General features: G+C 42.4%; 1 protein-coding gene across 1 annotated transcript in view; it reads left to right on the top strand.

The window, feature by feature from the left end:
* The window catches only part of loxl3b (lysyl oxidase-like 3b), a 32,845-nt gene extending 8,627 nt beyond the window's left edge, over positions 1-24,218 (top strand). The window contains exons 4-16 of the mRNA XM_080750771.1: positions 947-1,164; positions 5,301-5,366; positions 8,134-8,190; positions 9,525-9,732; positions 9,974-10,154; positions 14,468-14,622; positions 15,887-16,057; positions 19,080-19,239; positions 19,900-20,143; positions 21,408-21,523; positions 22,537-22,673; positions 22,980-23,091; positions 24,094-24,218. Coding sequence (XP_080606897.1) covers positions 947-1,164; positions 5,301-5,366; positions 8,134-8,190; positions 9,525-9,732; positions 9,974-10,154; positions 14,468-14,622; positions 15,887-16,057; positions 19,080-19,239; positions 19,900-20,143; positions 21,408-21,523; positions 22,537-22,673; positions 22,980-23,091; positions 24,094-24,167 — 1,899 coding nt within the window. The 3' untranslated portion in view covers positions 24,168-24,218. The remainder of the gene's footprint in view (positions 1-946; positions 1,165-5,300; positions 5,367-8,133; positions 8,191-9,524; positions 9,733-9,973; positions 10,155-14,467; positions 14,623-15,886; positions 16,058-19,079; positions 19,240-19,899; positions 20,144-21,407; positions 21,524-22,536; positions 22,674-22,979; positions 23,092-24,093) is intronic.
* The last annotated feature ends 249 nt before the right edge of the window (positions 24,219-24,467 follow it).

Raw genomic sequence — 24,467 nt, 5'->3', positions numbered from 1 at the left:
AGATTCTTTTCCACTTACTCAACATTTCAGTGACTCAGTGAAAAGCTGGCAAGCAGCGCCATCGCATCGCTTTAACCATTTACAAGGTGTTAGCGAGGAGATTTGAACCTCCCCACCATCCAAGATTATAGTGTGTAAGTAATGGCTGAGACTCAAATGAACCACTTACAAAATGTAATGAGAAAATGAGAAACCTCAATCCAAGATTATAGTCTGTAATGGTTATTATGACTCTGGGCGTGGATTCACAACCGTTGATATGTACTGTACCCAGTGCATCCTACAGTCAAGAGGTATGCTTAACGTTAAACCTTTATTCATTATAGCATCTTCATAGAAGACAACACTCTCTCTCCCTGCATGTGTGCGTTTGTTGGCGCGTACTACTCGTTGTGCACATGCATGCATGCATATGTGTGTTTGTGTCTATTTGAAGTGATTTTGAGTAAGTGTGACTGTAGCTCGGAGTCCAGTAAAATGGTAAATGGTAAATGGTGCATTTATATAGCGATTTTATCCAAAGCGCTTTACAGAGATTGTGCATTACATTCACCCATTCACGCACAAATTCATACACCGGTGGCGGAGGAAACCATGCAAGGCACCAACCTGCTCACCGGAAGCAATGTGGGGTTCAGAGTCTTGCCCAAGGACCCTTCGACATTAACTCAGGGGGAGCCCGGATTCGAACTGGGAACCCTTCGGGAACCCTTCGTGCTCTAATAGCGGTTTCTCTACCCCTGAGCTATGCCGCCCCACAATATGTAAAATGTTGGGGTTTGTTTCAATCCAGTCGAGTCAAATACTTGGATCATCAATATGGCTGATCTCAACAACATTTCACAACAATTGTTTGAAGGTATTTGAAGGGAAGAATTAAATCCCTGAATCGAACGGACAGAGAAAATGACCCCGACCTCCACAAACCTGGTTCGATTCCCAACAGGCGCACGTCGACGAGAACAAGATAGAGGAGGTGCGGCTGCGGCCAGTGGTCGCCATGGCCAAGAAGAAGAAGCTCATCACCGAGGGTGTGGTGGAGGTGAAGTACAAGGACGGCTGGGCCCAGATCTGCGACGTGGGATGGACGCCGAAAAACAGCCGCGTGGTCTGCGGCATGCTGGGCTTTCCGCACGAGAGGAAGGTCAACAAGAACTTCTACAAGTAAGTGAACCTTTTCCCACGGTCCCACGGAACGATGACATGTCCTTAACTTCGCTCCTGCCTGGCGAGGTGGGAAGTAACGGTGCTTTGAGCAAGCCACAAGCAGACTTTGTCAGGCTTTGTCTGATAAAGACCAGTGTTACTTACTGTGGACATGATAGGGATTGAGCCAGACCGAGCAGACATTCCTCACTGTCTGCCAACAGCAGCAGGGCTGTCCAGCACACGTGACAGAAGACGCTGGGCCCTGGACGAGCCTCTTGTTTGTTTGTCTTAGTTATTTTCTTCAACTCGGGAGGATGTTTGTGTTTTTCTAGGGATAGACGGGGAAGAGTTTGGGGGAGGGGGTTTCGGTTTCCCAATCAAATCACATTTTGTGTTCTTGTTTGTTACTTTATAGTGTGTGTGTGCGTGTTCGTGTGTATGTGCGTGTGTATGTGTGTGTGTGCGAGAGAGAGAAACCGCAGACACTTGAACACTGTCCATGATGCTCTTCTGTATTTTACAGTGCAACCATTAATAAGAATGCATCTCATTTGGTACCTGCACCAAATCATTTTTTGGTGCAGGACTTTAGATTGCTGTTTGTGGTCATTAATGGAACCCACTCAGGGCCAGATTTGATTAGATCCGAACCAATTGCTACATGCCACTTCCCTATACTCTCTCTCCATCTTTCGTGTCTGTCTCCAGTCCAGAGTACCAGTTATTTTTATTTTTTTATCTGGTCTTGGTCTCGACCCTCGTTGGTCTCAGTCTCGACTCGGACTCGACCCCCTCCCGCACTCGCGACCGCAGTTTTCCCGGGGGAACCTGAGCGCAACGGTGGGGGCCGATGGGCAAGGAGGGTCGCAAGCTTATGAGAAACAACTTAAATAAGACCTTAAAACCTGGCGAAAACAGTTGCGTGCATTAGCGCAAGATGGCGATAAAGGAAATCATTAAATGGAAATCATAAAATTAACTTCTGAAAAGCCTACTAGGCCTTAAAACATGGCGAAAACAGTTGCGTGCATTAGCGCAAGATTAGATGAGGATAAAGGAAATCATTAAATGGAAAACATTAAATTAACTTCTGAAAAGGCTTCTAAGCCTACACTAGCCTACTAGTAAAACTAGTGGAACCGCGATCTTGCAACACGTGAATAATTTTGGTAAACAATAACACAGACAATATAAATCCATAGTCTAGTAGTGGGAAAAAGGTTATCATCATGGCCCCAAATAACTTTTAAATATCTTGCAAATGGCGACGAGTCTCTTACGAAATCGGCAAGTACATAAAGCTATCTCAATACATAAAGCTATATAACCTCTCCATCATCGGCAATAGTCAGTGCACTCCCGCGCCCCCACCGTTGTGCTCAGGTTCACCGGGAAAACTGCGGTCGCACCGCACTCGGTCTTGACTCAGACTCGCTTTAGGTGGACTCGACTACGACACTAGTGATTCTATCATTGGGGTTCTAGAACCTCAGGTTTCCTCTCCTAAATCAGCCTGCCGATATGACAGCACACATCACACATTCCAGGCCTTCCTCCAACTCACGCACACACACGACACACAAACACACATCATCTCGTGCAGATGGTTCACAGCAGTGCGAGGGGAAATGTGTGTTTTCTCGCAAACGCGTGTGAAGGCTCAGGTCACTGAGGAACAGCGGGTTCAGGGGGAGGAGCAGTGGGGGGTGCAGACAGCAGACTTAGGGCCTTTGCATACTCCACTTTTAGAGTGAATTTATTTTGGTTTGGCTTTGTCTAAATTACAATGTGACGTCATTCAGATGTTCGGGGGGGCAGGTACCAGGGACGTGCAGAGAATGTTAAAGAGGCAGGGGTGACATTTCTAAAAGGGCCTTTTGGTGAAACGCTCACACCGCTTTGTGACGCGTTGTGAGCTTGGAGGTCAGCTATTTTCTGTACTTATTCATGGTCTGGAGAGGGCACTTTTTACAGACGGCTAAAAGGGCAGGGGCTCAAGCCCCCTTTGATGTCTATGTGTGCACGTGCCTGGCGGGTACAGTCATTAATTTGGCTGTTCGGTGCTGCCGAGATTTTGGAACTCCCCGAACCGAACTAAATTTGTCTCTAAAAGTGCAGTATGCATCGGCCCTTACAGTGACAGGAGTGTAGCCAAACTGTAAGCATCAGTAAATTGTTCAGTGTTAGCTCATATGCTGTAACATACTGTTATAAACCGATTCAGGGCGGGCGGCCCCTGTAGAACTTGGAACAGTTTAAGTTGAACCCAATGACAATGTATGAGAATGACTATTGAAATCATAGGTTTCACTCTATCTATTCTGCATCATTAAATCGAGCTAATCTAACAACAATAATGTTCTTTTATGGGTGTCCCTGCAGGCAAAAAAGAAAAAAACTATTCAAATGGAGGTCAGTGGCCTAATATGTATCAATTTGGGAGACCATGATATGAAAATGTTTAAGAATCACTGCGAGTACATTCATAAATTCACAGTATACATAATAATATATGTGCAGATTAAGGAAGATTAAGACTTGCAGATGGGGAGCTGCTTAAGCCGTTTCGCAATTTATTACTGCCCTCTAAACTCCGAATGTAGCTATAATTTTACTTGAGTGCTGACAAACCCCACAGATTTAACTTGCAGACAAGGTAGAACATGTCATCGTTTACACATGAACATTCATACGTTTCTCAAGACCAACATCAAGCTCAAGACCAACATGAATTAATGTTATAGAAAAAAAAGACCTTGCCGAAAAAGAAAAGCATAATATTGTATGATGAAACTTCACAATGCTTGTTGCTAGTACTGTATGTACAAAACAAAAGGAAAATGCAGGCTTCAGGCTTGAGTCTTGACACCCACCGCCCTTCAGACCACTTCATCAGAAAGGCTCAGGAGTTGCAGTGTTACATGACTATTCCAGACTATAGCAAGGTTTTCACAGACACAGCTTCTCAGGCCAGTGTGAAGTAGTACTGTATATAGAATATAATGTATGTTTTCTATAATACTGTTTGCTTAGCTGTCTGCCTTCCTGTCAGCTACACCATTCATGCTAGTTTGGTGAGCCAGAGGAGAAACCGCTGTATTTGTCCACATTTGCATGCTTTTGTTTGTTTCATTGGGTTTGTTTGGCCATTGAATTTACTTTAATCCAACCACATTTTTTGTATAATTTTTCTTTCACGCTTAATTGTTTCCACAAATTCAGAAAGGAAGACTGTTTTTAATACACGTGCGGTGCAAACATCCTTACTCCGGATCAATCCTTCATAGTGTTTTGCTCATTAGATCCACATACCTTTGCAATTACAGGGGCAGTGAGCTGTGATAGCCCTCTAATGAGAATGGTTGGCTAGTTCCTACCACAGTGTTTGGTTTTGGACAGCTAAAATATGTTGATTTGAGATATAAATCATGCCAGGGCTACCGTAAGCACCCATGTAATATGATTTCTGAGCACTCCAGGAATTTTAGAAATGTCATATGCTGAAGCCCACCCTGAACCTGTATGTGTGTGTGTGTGTGTGTGTGTGTGTGTGTGTGTGTGTGTGTGTGTGTGTGTGTGTGTGTGTGTACGTGTGTGTGCGTGAGTGTGTGTGAGCGAGAAAGATAGAGTGAGAGCGAGCGAGCTTGCCTTTGGGTGTGTCAGAGAGAGGAAATATGCAATTTTATGTGGAGAAGGACAATCAAACATGCATTTCTACCAGTTTTGGTGGTCACATGTTCAGATACTGGATTCTGATTGGCTTAAAACAGTGGTAAATCAGTCAACAACCTTGAGTTGGCTCATGGACCCCGCCCTCTGTTGTGTTGCACTTGATTGTAACTAAATAACCTTGCAAGTTACAACTGTGTTTTCTTTCATTTATGGTAAAAGTGGTAGAAAAGCAATTTACCATTCGAGGGTCGTGGGTTGTTGGCTGATTTACCACTGTTTCAGGGTTGTGGCACGAGGCGAAGCTGAGTGCCAAACAACCCTGAAACAGTGGTAAATCAGCCAACAACCCACTCCCTCTCATGGTAAATGGCTTATGTAATGCCTGCATGGACCATCATCGACGTGTACAGTACATTGCACACGTCCATAATTGAACTGTACACTGCATATGACGGCGCTGGGTTGTTTCACCATTGCAGACGTGTGAACAAAAGAGCAGCGGAGAAGGTCACCAAGCCAGAGGTTCTAGTCTCAGCTGCGGGAAGGTACTATTGTAGAGGGACAACCCACCGTCAGCCTGCTGACCATACTACTGTGTATGCCGTTAACGACGTGGGTTTCCTGTACCAGTAGTGAATAACCACGTACTGTAGCTGCCGTCTGTAGGCAATAGGGGTGTAACGATACATTTAATAGCGATGATACGATGCGCATCACGATACATGGTTGACGATACGATACATGGACGATATTGGTTCATTCATGACGATTTCGATTCGATTCAATGGTTTAAAATTGATATAGTAACTATTTAGCAAAGAAATTCAATCTGTGTGAAACGTGTCAATAACAATAATGCATTCTTTTTAAGGGAAAATGTATTATTATGGATATAAATCACTAAACACTGTGATTCTCTAGCAAATATATGGACATTGTATTTCAACACATATGGACAAAACCACACCTGGACATTAATACAGAGATTACACACATTTATCGATAGATCATGAGTAGCTATATGGAATGTAAAAGTAATTAGACCCCTCTTTTAAATTGTTCTACTTAAAATTGCTAAATACAAGGCACAAGTACCTTAGTATCCATACAATCGATTATTTGCATCGCAAAACGATTCGATACCGATTATTTGCATTGTAAAACGATACAAAGCCATAAAGTACGATATTTTGCTGTTTGCATATCGATATAGTAGATCGTTGCAACTTAAAATCGCTGTTTTGTTTCAGTTACTATATCGTTACACCCCTAGTAAGTAAGTGTTCTGTCTTTCTCATTGGGTTAGTCTTGGTGTTTGTCCAGCATGTGACTAGTGTGTCTGTTCTTTGTCCAGTTATAATTTATAACTGATATGTCCAGGGCTTCCGTTGGGATGTGTGTTCCTTTTTCAGTCGCTCACACTGTAACATCCAGAGTGTTCATTCTACTCCGTACAAATGTAACCCAATGGGCCGTAAGTGTTAACGGATAAATGAACACTGAGGATTTTAACTAGAATTATTGAATGCTTTAGCTATTGAAAAATAACAGATCTACAAGCTCACAGCACGGCTGCAAGCTTGTAGATCTGCTATTTTTGGAAAAAGTCGTGAAAATGTGTGCAAATCTTTATATGTATTTTTATTCAAAAGACCCTTATAGAATCGGGTCAAAATTCAAATTTTCACGATCTTTCAAAAATAGCAGATCTACAAGCTCGCAGCGCGGCACTCGGTGCCGCGCTGTGAGCTTGTATATCTGCTATTTTTCAATAGTTAAAGCATAAAATAATGATACACAATAATGTGTACCCGTTCTAAATGGGTTAATGTGTAGACATGGCACAGATTATACGCACTTTGTACGATTGATGGTCAGCAAGCTATCGGCAAATACTTTTTAAGGCTTTAGCTAAGCGTTTATGCTGCACAAGCCAACCTCAATCAATACAATTTCCACGTATAATAATACATCTACAGATATTTGACTTTGGTACCAGGCAGATTAAATAGATCTGGTGCTGAAATGATGTGGCTCTTTTGCTAATGCTGCCCTGATGTGGCAAATGTCGTCAATCTGTGCCGTGTGAGAGAGAGAGACCGCGGTTTAATTTTCCACAGGTTTACTCAAGTCTAATCTAATGCAACAGCTGGAAAATATATTCCTCACTATGGCATTCTATTTGGAGTAGTACACCAATGATTTAACATCCATGGTTCTTAAACTGAAATTAATTACAGACCCTTACTTCTGCTGAGTTTTCACTTTTTAAGACCTAATACATACATACTTATTTGGGACCTGTATTTACAAATGTTTAAGAACCCTGATTCATTATCATGCATCTTGAAATTCTTTTGAAACTTGATATTATGCCTTAATTCATAAGATTTCATACACAGGTATTTGACACCTCTGTTGACCATAATCACACACATAATCGCACCATTTTACCATTATGTCATAGGGGAGTATGAAGAGCAAAATGGCCACCATACGAAAACGGTCAATGACTTCATCCTAACACCAAATAAAATGAAATGCCATAAAGGAATTAAGTCAATTTGGCAACACATTGACTGGCTTGCATATAACACTACAGTAGGAATTGTATCATTTATGATACTTACTAATGAAAATATTGGTGTTTGTACACTGTATATGCCATACTGTATGATGCTCTGTTGATAACTCAAGCCAAAATAATTCATCTATACCATGTAACATGATTCTCAGACGTGTTTGTGTTCTTGGCATTCTTTTAAAGAGTGTGTCACTTTCAGCACATTTTTCTAGCAAAAGAAAATTGCTACTGTTGTAACAGCCACTGTAACATATTGGTGTAAACAAAATACATTAATAACGACAAACACTCATTGATATAACTGCTAACATTACGTATATTCTGTTTTATTAATATCACGTATGTTGCATTGAAAAGTTAAAGCATTATGGTGTCCTCAAAGGGATAGTTCTATCGATTACTCATCCCATGGAGATGAGTAATTTTTTTTTGTCGCATTCCTAAGGCAATAATTTGATGACCAGCAGTGGTTCCCTATGGAGACACAAAGAGCCTGCTTTGTTCCCTATGGAGTCTGCTAAATTATTGGCTTAGAAATGTTTTTGGGGTGAACTATCCCTTTAATTAGACCCATCAAAGTGCTGAAAATGATGCACTGTTCATGCTGCACATGAAGCTACAGTTTTCCATCGTCTTTGATTGTACATCACATAACCATTGTCACTAAGGCAGTAATGTCTTTCAGATCATCCCCTCTAACTGCCATCTAACCACTGTTTACATTGCAGGCAGGCACCCAAAGCTAAAGCTAACTCTAAGTCTAAACAGAGCGACTCTGGCAAAAGGTAAACCAAGCAAGGAAGAGCTACTTCATGGGTACATTCATATGGCTAAAATATAGCTCTGAGAAGGATCACACACGTGCTACATGGGCGCCACACACAGCTGATGGTTAACTGCAATGGATGAGCCAAAGAAAAGTTGTTGGCAGAAACACAAAGGCATTTCCTTCATCCATGTCGGTCTCCCTTAAATCTCTCCATAGTCAAATGGCTGCACATGTTGTAGCCCCTGTTAGGATCTATCCCTTCATTTTGGCATACATAACGTTATCCAAATTTAGGGAATATTTCAAGGGAGATCAAACCCTGTTGTCCATTCAATAAAAGCTGCGTCTGTATCGATTATTACTGTACAATAAGTAGTATTGAAGGTCTGGTCTATAATCACATTTATATTGCATTATAATGCACTCACAATGCTTCATAGCACTAATTGTTATAAATGTGTGGTTTTTGCTTCCCCAGACATGATAGATTATAGAGCTTCCTCTTGGGTATTATAATGTTGATATTGTTTAGATATTTTTGTAAAATGTTGTGATTATGTGGGTGAACTGAGCTGACACTCATTTAATAATGTGAACTGATCGGTCTGTATTGTGATAAGCTACCAAAACAAGCTCAAAAAGTATTGTTATAAGCTAGGGGCCATTTTCAGTTTCCTTTCTAGGAGAGATGTTTGGTGTGGCTAATTCATTAATTCAAACTCACTTAGTCGGTCGATCATTAATTAATTCATAGGCAGACTAATATTTACTTTGTATCTTTTAATCTTTAGCATGTCAGCCCGTTGTTGTATACGTTAAAGCATTCATTCATCGATTCATTCTGAGCCAGTCCATTGAAAACGTATATTTTAAAATAAAACATTTCTAGTGAAATTACTTGTCACCATTAAGACCTGGAACCATTCTTTTATGCTTTAACTATAAAAAAAATTAGCAGATCTATAAGCTCACAGCGAGTGAGCTTGTAGATCTGCTATTTTTGAAATACCGTGAAAATTTGTGCAAATTCTTCTAATAGACCCTCATTTTCAAAGGAAACCTGTGTAACTCAAATCTTTGCTACTGGGGGTCCCTGGAACAACATATTTTGAAATACATGTAATTGGGGGGTCCTTGACTTGAAAACGTTTGAACAACTGACAAGGATTTATAGAATCGGTCAATATATTCAAAGATTTCTTTCCAAAATAGCAGATCTAGTATATCTGCTATTTTTTAATAGTTAAAGCATAAAGTAATGGTTCAAGTGGCTAAAATCCAACGGCACACAAATGTGTTCCAGGTCTTAAATGTTTAATTCACTACTGTCCGTGCTCCTCTCCCCTACAGGCTGTACCTAGAGCGTCAGAAGCACCTCTACCGCGTCCACTCAGTGGCCTGTACAGGAACGGAGGTCCACCTGGCAGCCTGCCCGCTGGAGTTCACCAAACCCAACACAACCACCACTTGCGACGGCGGCATGCCAGCCGTCGTTAGCTGCGTGCCAGGGCCGCAGTTCACCCAAAACGTCGGCTTGAAGAAAAAGATGAAGACTTCGGTAAAGTGTCTGTCCAAGTAACCAAGGAAATGGCTAAACGGGCTTTCGGTTTAAAAAGATCATAGCGTCATTTTCTGTCACAGTTTCGGACATACAGTACTATCATGCATCAAAACATTTTGGCCAAATGCATATTGATCTCTGGGAGTCCTTGAGAAGAAAACGTTTGAGAACCACTCACAGCACCTCTTCAGAAATGAAGACACTGGTAATGAATGAATGTTTTATCCATGTCATTCAGAGCAACGTCAGGCTGAAGGGAGGCGCCAAGCTGGGGGAGGGCCGCGTGGAGGTCCTGAGGAGCAACGAGTGGGGGACGGTGTGCGACGACCGCTGGAACCTCCAGTCGGCCAGCGTGGTCTGCAGGGAGCTGGGCTTTGGCAGCGCCAAGGAGGCCCTGACCGGAGCACGCATGGGCCAAGGTCTGGAATGTTCACTATATTCACCCTGCACGTGAACTCCAATCACTCAACTTAGTAAATGTGCTGCATCAGGGTGCATGGAGGCGTCTTCGTCAAGAGCAGAACACTAGTACATAGTAAAAGTGTTTAAGCTGCAATCCAAAATGTATTTTAGACCTGAGGCCGATTCTACAAATGCCTTCTAAATCACTTTCAAGAATTTTCAAAAATGTAAAACAATAGCAGATGTACAAGCTCGTAGCGTCATGGCACAAAGTGACCAAGCATCAAGAGAAGCAGATTCACAAGCTTGAAACACAACCCAAAGCGATGCGTTTTTAGCTGTTGCCACTTTTGCTATTTTTGATTTGAATTCCTTTTCGGCGACCACATCAGCCCTTGTCCGCATGTCCCCTCTCACTCACAAAAACAGACAAAACCCAGCAAGCACGGTCAGGACCTGGACCAATCAGTGACGTCTCGATTGGGGCCAGATCAAGTCAAACCATGACTAATCAGATCTGGCCTAGAATATCACCTGATTTCAACCAACATAAATCCTGCCCATGAAAACAGACACCCTGGATTAATCAGAGAGGGTCATAACTAGTCAGATATGTCCCAGAATATAACCTTATATGCTCATATTTCAACCAACAATACAAACAATAACAATAATCCTCTAGTCCATATGACGTCCTGGTAATGAGGTCAAGATCATCCCCATATGGGCTGTGATTTGGCTTAGTTCTGAACGTCACCGGACTCACTGGAGGACGTTATGTCGTCATGATGTCATTTGGCTTGCAGGGAAGGGCTGGTGTGTGTTGTCTTGTGCTACTGCTTTCTCGGACAGTGTTGGAGGCGGAGCTGTGTGTGTGTGTGTGTGTGTGTGTGTGTGTGTGTGTGTGTGTGTGTGTGTGTGTGTGTGTGTGTGTGTGTGTGTGTGTGTGTGTGTGTGTGTGTGTGTGTGTGTGTGTGTGTGTGTGTGTGTGTGTGAATTCGAGGTGTCAATTGGCTGTCCTATTTATGTTGGTTGTGACGACTTTTTTCCCCCGTATCTTGATTAAAAAAACATTTGCAATGCCAATGCGCAACCCCAATGGCACCTTCCCGGAACCCCAATTTGGGTCGCGGACCATAGTTTGAGAACCGCTGATATAGAGTAAGTGGTTAAAAGCAAGCAGAGATGGAGACAGAGTGTACTTTAAAGACACAGTTATCAGTCATCAGCTGTCTATAGAACGCTAGCAGTCCAATCTCACAGGTCATCTCCAGCTCAATCCTGATGAAGTGATCTCAAGCATAGGAGACATTCCAGGAAGGGTTCCCTACTTCGAGGCATGTTTTAGATCAAATTGGAATGCAGTGAATGGCAGATGCTCTTGATTACACATTTTCATGCAGCTATGCATGTACAGTATACAAGGTTTTCTTCACACTTACTTAAATGAACACTTACTTAACACACATGAACACTTACTTAAATGAACTTCATTTAAGACTAATACATGTACAGTAATAGGTGATCATCATTATAATAACTTAGTCTAGCTGGTTTTGCGCTAACCTCGCATCACCATACAGTCTTTCCACCTCGGAGGAAAGCCTGGTATTCGTTTTGCCAGTTGCCACGAGTTGGACTAAAAAATGGATATACCAAACAAACCTTTTCCAAAATAAGCAAAACTACGCCGCTTCAAGGGGTTTATTAGGTATAGGCCCTAAAATTATGCCCTTGAGCGCGAGGAATTATTTTAGGCTAAAACTGTTTCCGGTTTGATCTTTTCGGCCAATTACAGATCAAGGAAATATAAAGTATCCCCAGTGTTAATTTGTAACTCAGAGAGTGAGGAAAATAGCCAGCACACAATGTCCTTTTCACTTGGTTTTATTGACCTCTCACAGACAGAAGCAACAAACGCGTTTCAACCAAACAGGTCTTCTTCAGCTTCACCGCAAAACTGTTATTTAATCTGAAGTGTTGCGGGCCTTCTGCTTTGCAGTCAATTGTCTCTCAGTTTAACTCCGGAGTGTGTAAAACATTTAACCAAATGGACACATAAGGGACCACTTGAGTTACCAAAGGACTGAGGATTTTACTGTGTAACTGACCTAGCATCAGTCAAGCCTGCTGGAGCGCCATCTGTGTTATTCAGGTTAAGATATGGATCGTTTCATCTGAAAATGGTACACTGTGTTTCATGCAGTAGCATCAAAGAGCCATCTGGCTCCAAGGCAAGGTATTTAGTTTAAGTTGTAAGATTAAGTTGAATTCGTCTTTTATTGCCTACCTGATGTTCACAGACGTCTGCATATATTCCCTTTCAGCAGGAAGTCAAGTCATTTAGTGGTTGAGAAATGTAGATTTTAAGTTAGTGTAAAAGGTTCCAATTCTTGACTTGTAGACTGAGCAGCCAAAACTAACCAGGAAAGGAACCTAAAGCTCAATGAAAGTGTGTGTTTGTGCATGTTGTTTACACACACAAGCATGTGCATGTGTGCATGCTTATGTGTCTGTGAGGGGGCTCATTACTTATTCTTTCCAAGAACACAGGGGTGGGTGTGCGTGCGTGCGTGTGTGTGTTTAAGGCATGCATAAATGTGACCTTCATTTCATATTCGTCCCACAAACATGGAGGTGTACTCAGAAACTGGACTAAGGGCTTGTCCATAAACAACTAGCTTTTTCAAGGGCACTTCCCTGGTGTGTGTGTGTGCGCGCGTGCGTGCGTGCGTGCGTGTGCACACAGAGTCTGTGTGCTACCACAGAGGAAGTGGACTGAGGGGGCTCATCAGTGCATCTCTTTGAGGGAGCAGCATACCTGCTGTGTCCCTCAAATGGATGTTGGATCATCATCATCATCACCACACCTCTCTCTGCATTTGTACACATTTTAAGGCTCGGAAACATTCCTGCACATCACCGACTCTGGAAATGTGCATCATAAGGCGAATGTGTTTATGGAATTAGACTAAAGTATTCAGCAAAATCCAGTTAGCTTTAAGTCAACAATTGAAGATTATACACTCCCAATGCCAGACTGTCTGGGCCTAGGGATTTAAACGTGCAAGTTTACGGTTTCAGACCTACAGTACATCGCTAAACTTTAGGCTACCTCGGTCTGTCTGCCTCCCTGTCTGTAACTCTGTTTCTGTCCGTGTGTGTGTGTGTGTGTGTGTGTGTGTGTGCTGTGTGTGTGTATGTGTGTGAGGATTTATTGTCTCTGGCAGGCCTATCGGCTGAAGGCCACAGACTATGTTTTTGCCTCTGCCATCTGCCCGTCCGTCTGTACGTGTGTCTGTTAATCACCGGCACCTTTTGACCGATCGACCTGCACAAAATGCAGGCGCCCATTTTCTACAATATTCCACAATTCATACATTTTGCATGGCCAATCCCGGTAGGCAATTGAAGAACCTCTACTCCAAAAAACAGCCCACTTACGTTTTGGCCTATAACTATTGAACACATCGGGTGCCCCTGGATTGCCCCATTTATCCCCTCTTGCTGCCCAGGCCCACCACCATTGTATTGAATCCGGCCCTGCTGCGTCAATGCATGCGTCATGACGTCACTTGGTCACATGAGCGCAGACAGGATGTTATTGTGTAACTTACTGTATGGGCCAGTGTTGATCATAGCTGTTCATTGCCGATCAAAATTTGGACATTTTGCCGCACCACGCCACAGTTTTAGCCATAAAACAAACATCAGAGATAAAGGGCGTTAAAGATGGGGAAATGCATTGGAGTATACGGAGAAAAACGGCCGCGCGATGCTCTCAGCGTCGACTCGAAGCGACTAGCGGCTAATGGGCTACATCCAGGCGCAGCCCCAACCTAACGGTGAGATTTAAAGTTAATACTGTAAATACAGTAAACACGTCAACGCGTCGTGGGCCTCCAGAGACATCAAAGAGATTGGCGTGTAGACACCTCGTGGGCACCCGCTGAGTTAAGTTGTAGACCTAAAGTCATTTTAGTTTTTCCTGGATTGACTAAACTCCCCATATACAGTAGACCCCAGCTATTCATGCCAGACTAGGGGAGTTTCCCCCAATATGCATTCTCTTCCAAACTACTACTCCTACACGTTGTGTCCAAAGCTCATCGGTACACATCATTTCTGGAGTCATGAATCAGTCAATCTGTTCAGATTCCATTCCAATTGGCTATGACTGCCTTCATGTGGGCCCTGGGTAGTCAACCCGGCCTGGTGGAGACCTGCGCTCCACGGAGCGCACTTCTCTAGTCTGACCCTCAGTTCATATGTCTCTGACCTCTTCTCCCCATGTGCCTCTGTCTTTCCTTCTTTCTGTTTGTCTGTATAGGCATGGGACCCATTCACATGAATGAAGTGAAGTGTCTTGGGCAGGAGAAGACCATTTGGAACTGTCCCTTTAAGAACATCACAGCAGAGGACTGTGGGCATCTGGAGGACGCCGCGATCCGCTGCAACACACCTTACTTGGGACTGGAGAACACGGTCAGAGCTTCAACTTATTCCTTAATATTCACTGCACTCCACCTCGCTTACTAAACATGTTTTCATTTAATTTATGAATTTGTGTTGCTGGTATAATTGAATAATAGTAAAATAGACGTTAACAAGTTTTGTAAGGTAGTGTAGACAAACAGAAGAATGAATAGTGAATACTTTTTTTTAATGTTTTTAATACAATGCTGTTTAACTATTGATTTATTTGTATTTATGAGAATATGGCTGAATAGTTTTGGTACAGTAACTTCTCTTTTGTTATTGGTATTTCCAGCTTATAAATGTATTACTGTATTGTTTTGTGTGTGTATTATGCAGTGTATTACATTATCCATACTTCGCCTGTTGATCATTTTACTTCTTGACACTGGGTTGTAGTTTGATGAGAGATGAAGAGCTAACAAGCATCTTTGTACAATAAGTTGTGCAATTTTACATCTTCACTGTCATCCTACAGTAGTAACAGTACCTCCCAAGCAAAGCAAACAAACAGCTTCATATCACTGTTGTTGTAGAACAAACACTGTCGTTTACTAGGTTCCATACATTGGGTGAGTCTCCTATAGCAGTGGTTCTCAAAGTGGATTCCAGGGACTGTGTGGGTTCCTTTAGAGGAGGTCTGAATTAACACATACAAGTCTGTAACTCTGACAGTGTACAAATGGCAGCAAATGAACCCTAACGGGTCTGTTTGGTTCCATTTCTACACTGCCGGAGTTAAAGGGAGACCTTGACATCTGAACGTTTGAGAAACACTGTCCTTTAGGATCTTTGAATCCTTGTTAATTCTATTGTAAAAGTTTAGCCATACATGGTCATCACTGAGACAGCATGGTTTTCTTTGCAAGTCTTTGCAAGTGTGTTTTTTGTCCAACAACAGTGGTATTGCCTTTAACAGACTGTTGCCACATCCAGATGTGATACAATATTATTGTCCCATGCCCTCAACAGAGACACACAATTACCGTAGATGTAGACTGCCATACAAGCATTAGTTTTTGATTGTGTTAAAAACGAATATAATCTATATTGTATTTTTTCAGCTTACAGTATGTTACATTTCAGATAACTGTCTGTCTCTGTTGAGGACAGACAATAAAATCAGAAAATAAATTAAAACCTTTCTAACAATAACAAGCTTAAAGCCGGCTCCTAGCAATGCTAGCAAGTTGGCTGTACTGCCGCCAGTGCCCATTGTGTACAGGTACGTTTGCTTCGCGCGCTTTGTGCTTAACCCTTCTGGCTCACACAGATACGTCTCACTGGAGGACGCACGCGGTACGAGGGCCGTGTGGAAGTGATGGAGAAAGACTCAAATGGGACCGTGGGCTGGGGTCTGATCTGTGGAGAGAGCTGGACTACCAAAGAGGCCATGGTGGCCTGCAGGCAGCTGGGCTTGGGCTATGCTAACCACGGCTTGAAAGTAGGTTGTTAACCCACGCTCTGCTGCAAAATAAAGAGCGAGATTAAGCTTATAGTCACAGCCCTTTCCATCTTGAATTCAGTCTTTAGACGCGGCTTTAATGAAAATCTGTGGAAGAATCTTCTATTTGAGACACCCATTTTGTTTATTTTTAATGTAATTTAGCCCGCAAGAATGTCTTTGTTGACTCAAGTGTCAGTCTCTTGAAGCAGGTGACCCACCACATTTCATGAGACTTGTTTCAAGAAATGTTTTTCTAACAAGCTCAAATAAAGTGCACCGGAAATAAATGTCAGAATCATCTTACTTCGGTTGCTGCCATTTCTCCACTTTTCATTAAAGAAAAATACGGTTTTAAGACTGAATCAAAGATTAACCGACTTGTCTAGAGTTGTCTACCAGAGTAGCCTGGACCTTTACTGTACGCTGGCTCATCCCCTGTGGTTCAGGGAGATTCCTTCTTGGCTGTCTGGTAGATGTTTGGTTTCCCGCAAGGAAGGCCTAGATTCTAATTTAGTCTGTAAACTCATGTAAACATATATTTGGAGTTTGTGACTTAAGTCTGGGAGAAGATTCTTATATTCCTCTCATCTACTTTACCCTTCTTTAGTGGTGTGCTATTTTAGTTCGCATCCATTTCCACCAGATCACGGAAATCCACTTTCGTTGTCCAACCAAAGCACCCGCTTGTTGGATATTTCAATATAATTCTCCACCGTAGTTTGCTTGCCTTAATTGGTACCCACACACTTCCCATGTACTTTCCAACGTTTATATCGCCACTTCCCCATTCTCCTCACCAAGTGATATTCTCATTTTGATGAAAATTCTAAGATTGATTTCCTTACTTCTGTAGCATTTCACTACAACGTCAAACTCCACAAACAAGGGCCAACTTGCCACCACTACAACAGGGACACAAATGATCAACCACCATTCCCCCCCAAAACATCCGTAACATATTCTTATTCCAGCATTAATATGAAGAATCTCCAACCAGCGAATAAACCCAGCTCAAACTCAAGCCAAACAAAAACGCATGGGTTCCCGAGGCTAGCCAAAGAGTGCCTTCGCTTTGGTTTGGAAACCATGTGACAAACTACTTTTCTAATAATAACTAACCTCACCGCTGCTTCAGTAATAACCTACTACCTGCCCCACTGAACTATACAATAAATAGATAGTAGAAACTAGAAATAGAAACTTGATCCAAAAACAGAAACCCGCCTGTGGCATCAAGTCATGCGACTAATAAAAACAAGGCAAGATCACAATCAAACAGCGCCGAATACAACATAGCGTCGTTGTCGGGTGGAAACCTTGTATGTCCAAAACTCTTCGTTTTGCATCTATCATTTTAAAAATGATTTAAACTAGTGAAAACAGCCGATCTACAAGCACACAACGCCTCGCGTGCGAGGCGTTGTGTGCTTGTAGATCTGCTGTTTTCACTACCTTTGTGCGACGGCCTTGTATGATGAAGCAGGGCTTTACTTTGCGAAAAAAAACATACAAATTTGAAACTTGGAGATACGAGGTTTTCTGCCCGACTAACAACAAAGTCTCCAGACGGTACATGAGCCCTGGGCAGCCAGGGGCTCACAGACAGAGCAGGAAGCCCCCCTGTCCCTCTACTGACCTCCAGCAGGCGCTCTGTGCAGGTCCGGATAGTGGGCGGTCGGACCACGTATGAGGGCCGGGTTGAGGTTCAGGTGGGGTCCAAGTGGGGCACAGTGTGCAGTGCAAACTGGACCACCAAGGAAGCCATGGTGGTGTGCAGGCAGCTAGGGCTGGGATACTCCATGCATGCCATCACTGTAAGTATATTTAGGACAAAATCATTCACTTCGCCATTCACGTCACGTGTGTGTTTGTGAAATGCAATGATTCACGGTCAAAATCCTGTAATGCAAATTCAACTCTAAAATATTTATTATAAAATATTTTACAATATTTATTTTATTTTATTGTGTTAACACTTCCACTCAGTGTTTCTTTAAATGTGGAAATCTCATGTTGGACTGAAACTCTTCAAACTGAATAATTTATAGCTCAAAGTAGGGGTGAAATAAAAAGGCACGGCAAACAGCACGCGATAGAGAACTGTTCTGAGCGGTTTAGCATAGAACATCAATGGCCCACTTTAGTGAGCAAGTTTAATGCCCTCCAGTGAACACATTGTGTTCTCAATGACGAGCCAAAATGACTCACACACATCTGGTTTATTTGAATGGATGTTGAAAAGAAGGGGAAACAATTCATTGGACTCCTTGAAGCTGCATTTGTTAATAATCTCCACAGAACATCTTTCGTTGGCCTTTTGTCCCTGTGATTTTTAAAGGTGCATTCTCTACTCACATTAGCATGTAATGACCACAGTATTGAGACACAGCTAAACGTAACATTCATGCACAGTACATTCGTAACTCAGAGAGTGTACAAAAGGTAAACAAATAGTGCATTTGGTTTGTATACTGGACTCTCAGAGTGGGGATCTTAAGTGTGTGTACTGATAATTATCTCCTAATACAGAGGTCTTCAACAGGGGGTCCGGGACAGAGTTACTACAGGGGGTCCTCCAAATCTTTATGTGATAGAAACTTTTTTTCATATTAACCACTTGAACCCTGTGTCCATATTCTGAGAACTTTAGCCAAAAATTGATGATCTACAAGCTCGCACCGCCTCGCAGCGCGAGGCGTTGTGAGTTTGTAGATTGGCTATTTTTGGCAACGAGGTTTGGTGAAGAGGGGAAAAAGAGCAGACTAAGTAAGTACAGAGTGAAAGGTCAAGTTTATTAAGTATTGACGGTTCAAGTGGTTCAACACAAATTGACATGAATCCAAAATACACTGATGATTGTGCTGTCAAACGATGAAAATATGGAATCAATGAAAAGGTTGTGGGGGTCCCTGCTTCATCTCTCTCTCAACTAAGGGGTCCTTGGCCTTGAAGACCCCTGTCCTAATAGATGCATTGGTTTGTTTGTTTGTTCTTTCGTTTGTGTCTAACTCTCTCTAAGGAAACGTGGTACTGGGACAGCAGCAATGTGACAGAGATGGTGATGAGCGGGGTGAAATGTACCGGCATGGAGATGACTCTGAGCCACTGTCAGCGGCACAAAAGCGTGAGCTGTCAGAAAGCTGCAGCCAAGTTCGCGGCTGGAGTCATCTGCTCTGAAAGTATGTGATTACAACACTAAAAGGCTAGTGTATAAACATGTTGTTTTAAAACTCAAGTGGATGGCGGAGTTCACAATACAACTATAACGGCAATAACAGTAGTGATAACAATATTGTTAGGATCATTTTCAGAGCAAATTGATGAATGATAGGAACACTATCCCATCAAAATAGATCCAAATTTGCAAGGCATCAACATGTCATGTTCAACATATCGGTCACATTCAACGAACGAAGAACATATTTCAGAACGTTATCATCCATCAGTGCAGGTTCTAACATCATTATCGTTAAATAGTTATTTAATGCACAACATCATAACATCTTTTGTTTTGCGTCTCGGGCTTGTGATTACTGCCCACTAAGCAGATATTTAATTTTTTGCCAAAACAGGGAAACACCAGATTCTGTGTGTTTTTTACCACATTCTCTGCACAAGTAAAAATGTTACCTAGAAGAAATCTCATCCAGAGCCGTCACATACAGATCCAGATCTGTCACAGACATTATATATAAATCTTGGTTCCGGTACACGACTCCACATGACCAAGTATAAATTAGACATTAGCCTGTGCTATGGTTTCACTCATAAGTCACCGTATGAAAACAACTCTACATGTAAATAAGTAATTACTCCCAACTCTGATTCTATGCACACAGCGGCGTCTGACCTGGTTCTGAACGCCCCGCTGGTCCAGTCGTCCGTCTACATCGAGGACCGGCCTCTGCACATGCTGTACTGTGCCGCCGAGGAGGACTGCCTGAGCAAGTCGGCTGCCAAGGCCAACTGGCCGTATGGCCACAGGCGCCTGCTCCGCTTCTCCTCTCAGATACACAACATCGGACGAGCCGACTTCAGACCCAAGGCTGGCCGCCACTCCTGGGTCTGGCATGCGTGCCATGGGTAACAGGAGCTTGCATAATTAAGATCGGTTCCATGCATTTTAAGAACATGTACCATTTCTTCTTTCATTAGACATTACAGTAGAGACGGGCTAGAAAGATTGGGTAGAGATCGGGATCATTACCTAACCAATGTGATGGGCCAGATTCTAATCCATTGTATTCATGATTTGGTCAGTGTCTATGTGGTATGACTAATACCCGGTCGAGCCACCACATTTACTGAATAAGCCTTTTTGAGGGAAGCTGGTATCTGAAGATACTGTAGTATCTGAAAGGGAGACGGTTTTATAGTACTACATAGTAAAATCTCTTATGGATACATTCTTACACTCTCAAAGTTTAATTAGAAGTTTAGGAGTTTACATTGTACCAGTCTGAAAGTCATTACTCTAAGATGAATTGGTAAGTTGACAGGCATAGGGTTAGGGGAGTTTGTAATCTAGGATATGATGAGTGACATATCTGGAGGAACAGGACACTTTATTAGAATATGTCCTCGTATTCCAGTATTCAACCACATTTACCTTCATTTCATGTACAGCTACCAGTGTCGTGTCGCTAAGAATCATTTTGCATTTCATAGCATTAAGCTTACTCTCTAGAGTGGATGCTTTGACCTAAATATGCCATGACAGTGCAGAGTGCACTTCATATTTTACTGAAGAGACCCATAATAGCCCTGCTTTTAATAGATACTGTATCACCCCCCAATTACTGAGATGTTTCCTTTACTTTGGCTACCAGTGTGCTGCTAGTAGTCTTGCATGGCACACAACTACACATCAATCTGGAACCATACATCTATTCAGTGACCCTGAACCGACATACACACTTTTCTCTCACTAGTCAGGAGATAAGGGGCTCAATGCCTCAATCTTAATCTCATGAGAGGAGAGGAGAAATATGTAATAATTGCACAGCATGGACTGCATTAACCCATACCAGTTCTGCACAGGCACTTCACGAATGATCTGCTTCTCTCATGATCTTCACTGAGAAAAATGCACCTCTGAGCATTTGGGGAACGGCTCAGTTTATTACAATATAATTTAGTCTCATGAAGTTCAAAGTCTCACTAAAGCAATGACAATTATAGCATTTGTTCATTTAACATGCATGCATTGCACGCATACTCTTATTCACTCACTTTAGTCTAGATTCATATCTCAAAGATTATGATACTTTTCCCCCTCTTTTTGGTATTATTATTTTGGCTGTGTTTAAAAATACTTTTGAGCTGACTTGAAATATCTTTGTTACAGGCATTATCACAGCATGGATATTTTCACCCACTATGATCTGCTGAATACCAACGGAAGCAAGGTGGCCGAGGGACATAAAGCTAGTTTCTGTCTGGAGGATTCAGAATGCTTTGAAGGTGATTCTGACAGACTGCTCTACTTAACCATGTCCATGAGACATCAATAAACATCCAATTAGTGCCACAAAGTTTAAACAACCATGGCAACATTTATAAAATTAGCACCTGCACTCAGGCACTGTAATTGCAAATGTGCAATACACTAGTGGGTTAATAGCATGTACTGGTCCCAAGTTCCCAACACACTTGTGTGTGACTGTTGTGTCCAACAAGGGAGGAATGTGCCCGGCTAAATTCCTTATGTACGGGCACTGTACAGATTCTAATGTGCTGAGAGAGAGTGAACACCTGGCACTCCAAGCATGGTATAACAAACATATGGAATTATGTTAACTACGCACAAAAGGTTAGGAAACTTAGCTTCGTCTATTATAACTCCCCTTTAATAATACAAATGGGTATTGCGTTTTATCACATTTTTATTGTTGATTAGTCACCTTTACGACAGGGTACAGCTTGCATAGGGCATTCGTGGAATGAGCAACACAGCCAAACGTGTGGGTAGCGCCCCCCAGAAATGTGTCAAAATGGCCTGTTCTATATTGGTATACATTTGTTGCTTGGTGCATTGAATGTTTGCACTCTCTTACAATAATAAGGAAAAAAACAACATATATTTTTACACTTTGTTCATTTTAAACTCTGTGTCAGGGAAGCCCAAAACAAAAGTGAATGCCAGCAGAACAGTATCGCAAGCCATTTTGGCACATTTTGGGGGGGGGGGGGCGCTACCCACACGTTTAGCTGTGCTGCTCATTCGAATACCCAATGCTTACAAGCTGTACCTAGTTGACTAATCAACGATAAAAATTATATAAAACACAATACCAATTGGTATTATTAAAGGGGAGATACAGTATAATGGACCGAAGTTATGTTTCCTAACTTTTTGTGCGTAGTTTTATACGTAGTTTGTGAATTCTGTAAAACCTACAGTAATTAGGCTACTCTTGATGTTTTTAATTTGTGAGTTTGCCTTCTTAAATTCTGGTAACCAAACTTTTTTCCAGGTGTTTCTAAGCGGTACGAGTGTGCCAACTTTGGTGAGCAAGGCATCACTGTGGGCTGCTGGGATCTGTACCGTCACGATATTGACTGTCAGTGGATAGACATCACAGACATCAAGCCTGGAAACTACATTCTACAGGTGAGCAGTTGTAGCAGCTGAAATATAAAAACAGGGCGTAAGTGTTTAAACTGTTCCCCCATGGAACCCCCACAAGGACCCCTGGGGAACATGGGTAAAACATGTCACCAGCACTTTCAGCCTCTTTATGTAACATTCTGGACAGATGTGTAGAACTATAATTATGCCAAATACAAACAATGACACACACGATTATTCAGGTACACACAGTATTTACATGAACAATCAAATTGAAATCATTCCGATTAGAGATTGCATCTTAACTGTATGATGCTCCATGGACTTTTGTCTGTCTTGCCCTTTCAGGTTGTGATAAATCCTAATTTTGAAGTGGCCGAGAGCGATTTCACCAACAACGCCATGAAATGCAACTGCAAATATGATGGCCATCGCATATGGCTTCATAACTGCCACACTGGTAAGCAGCTAAACGCAAATGCGAGGTCGTTTCTCAGGTTTGAACACAGCCTCCATCGTACAGTATATGTATGTATTAATGAATGACTCCTTTCCTTGTCATATTTGTGTGTTAACTGTGTACTTAGGGCCCTATTTTCACCTGTGCCTTAACCCATCTCTCTAAACTTTGGAATATTGTACTATTTTGAAAGACATTTTTAAATACTTTCAAATAGCCAATCTACAAGCTCACAACGTGTCTATGTAGATCGGCTATTTGAAGCATTTTAAAATGTTTTTTCAAAATAGTAAAAACTAGACTGCTCTCTGTGAAGGTGCCAACTTTTCTTGTACACTTGTGGCCATATATGGCCTACTTGTGTGCCAGCAGCGCACGCAAGTACGGTGTGGTTCGGTGCCGTCTGTATGTACAGTATGTGGGTGGGAAAGTTGGCACTGTCTAGGTGCCAACTTGCATCTTGTCATTTATATCGGGTAGCACTTGTTGGTGGTGACGTCACCAAGAATGCTGCTCCCTCATTGGCTAATGGCCCTGCCTTTGTACTGTCAACCGAAGAAGAAGAAGAAGAATTTACCTACGTCCTCCCACAAGGGAAATTCAGTTTTCAGCTTAACCCAGCTGACCCCCAGTGCTTCGCACAAGGCGCGCAGGGGGAGGGGAGCAGTGATAGCTGGAGCGGGGAATTGTACCCGCGACCTCTGGGACCTCCGGAGTCCTAGGTATGGACACTAACCACTCAGCTATCACTGCACTAAAAACTGTAACAAACGGCACCGAAACTAGTACTTGCGCGCTCCGCTGGCGCATGTAAAAAGGCAAAGACGTTTAGGGATAAGGGGTAAGGAAGGCACTGATGAAAATAGGGCCCTTACTGTCTCTGTTCCGACTCTTCACCCTTGAACTTTAGTAATCTCCCAAGGGGGGAATTCAAGGTGTCAAAGCAGAATAAGAAGGTTAAAGAATCCCTTCCCTGACTAAACGGTCCTTCCTCCATTGTAGGTGATGCCCTCAGCGAGGAGGCAGAGAAGAGGTTTGAGAAATACCCTGGACAGCTTAATAACCAGATCTCCTAATGGACACGTCTTCTATATCCAGTCCTGTCACACCAACATAACAAAAAGTGGGGGTCATCATATGTGTGAACAAAAACGTCTCCCTAGCTTGAGACGCTTGTCTATACCAGGGGTCTTCAACAGGGGGTCCGGGACCCAAAGGGGGTGCTCAGAGTTACTACAGGGGGTCCTCCAAATCTTTGTGTGATAGAAACTCTTTTTTTTATATTAACCACTTGAACCCTAGCGTCCATAATCCGAGAACTTTAGCTAAAAAGAGCAGATCTACAAGCTCACAACGTGAGCTTGTAGATCGGCTAT

Source organism: Nannobrachium achirus, assembly GCF_963921795.1.
Source record: "Nannobrachium achirus genome assembly, chromosome: 20".
Classification (NCBI taxonomy): domain Eukaryota; kingdom Metazoa; phylum Chordata; class Actinopteri; order Myctophiformes; family Myctophidae; genus Nannobrachium; species Nannobrachium achirus.
This window is presented reverse-complemented; position numbering and strand designations above follow the sequence as displayed.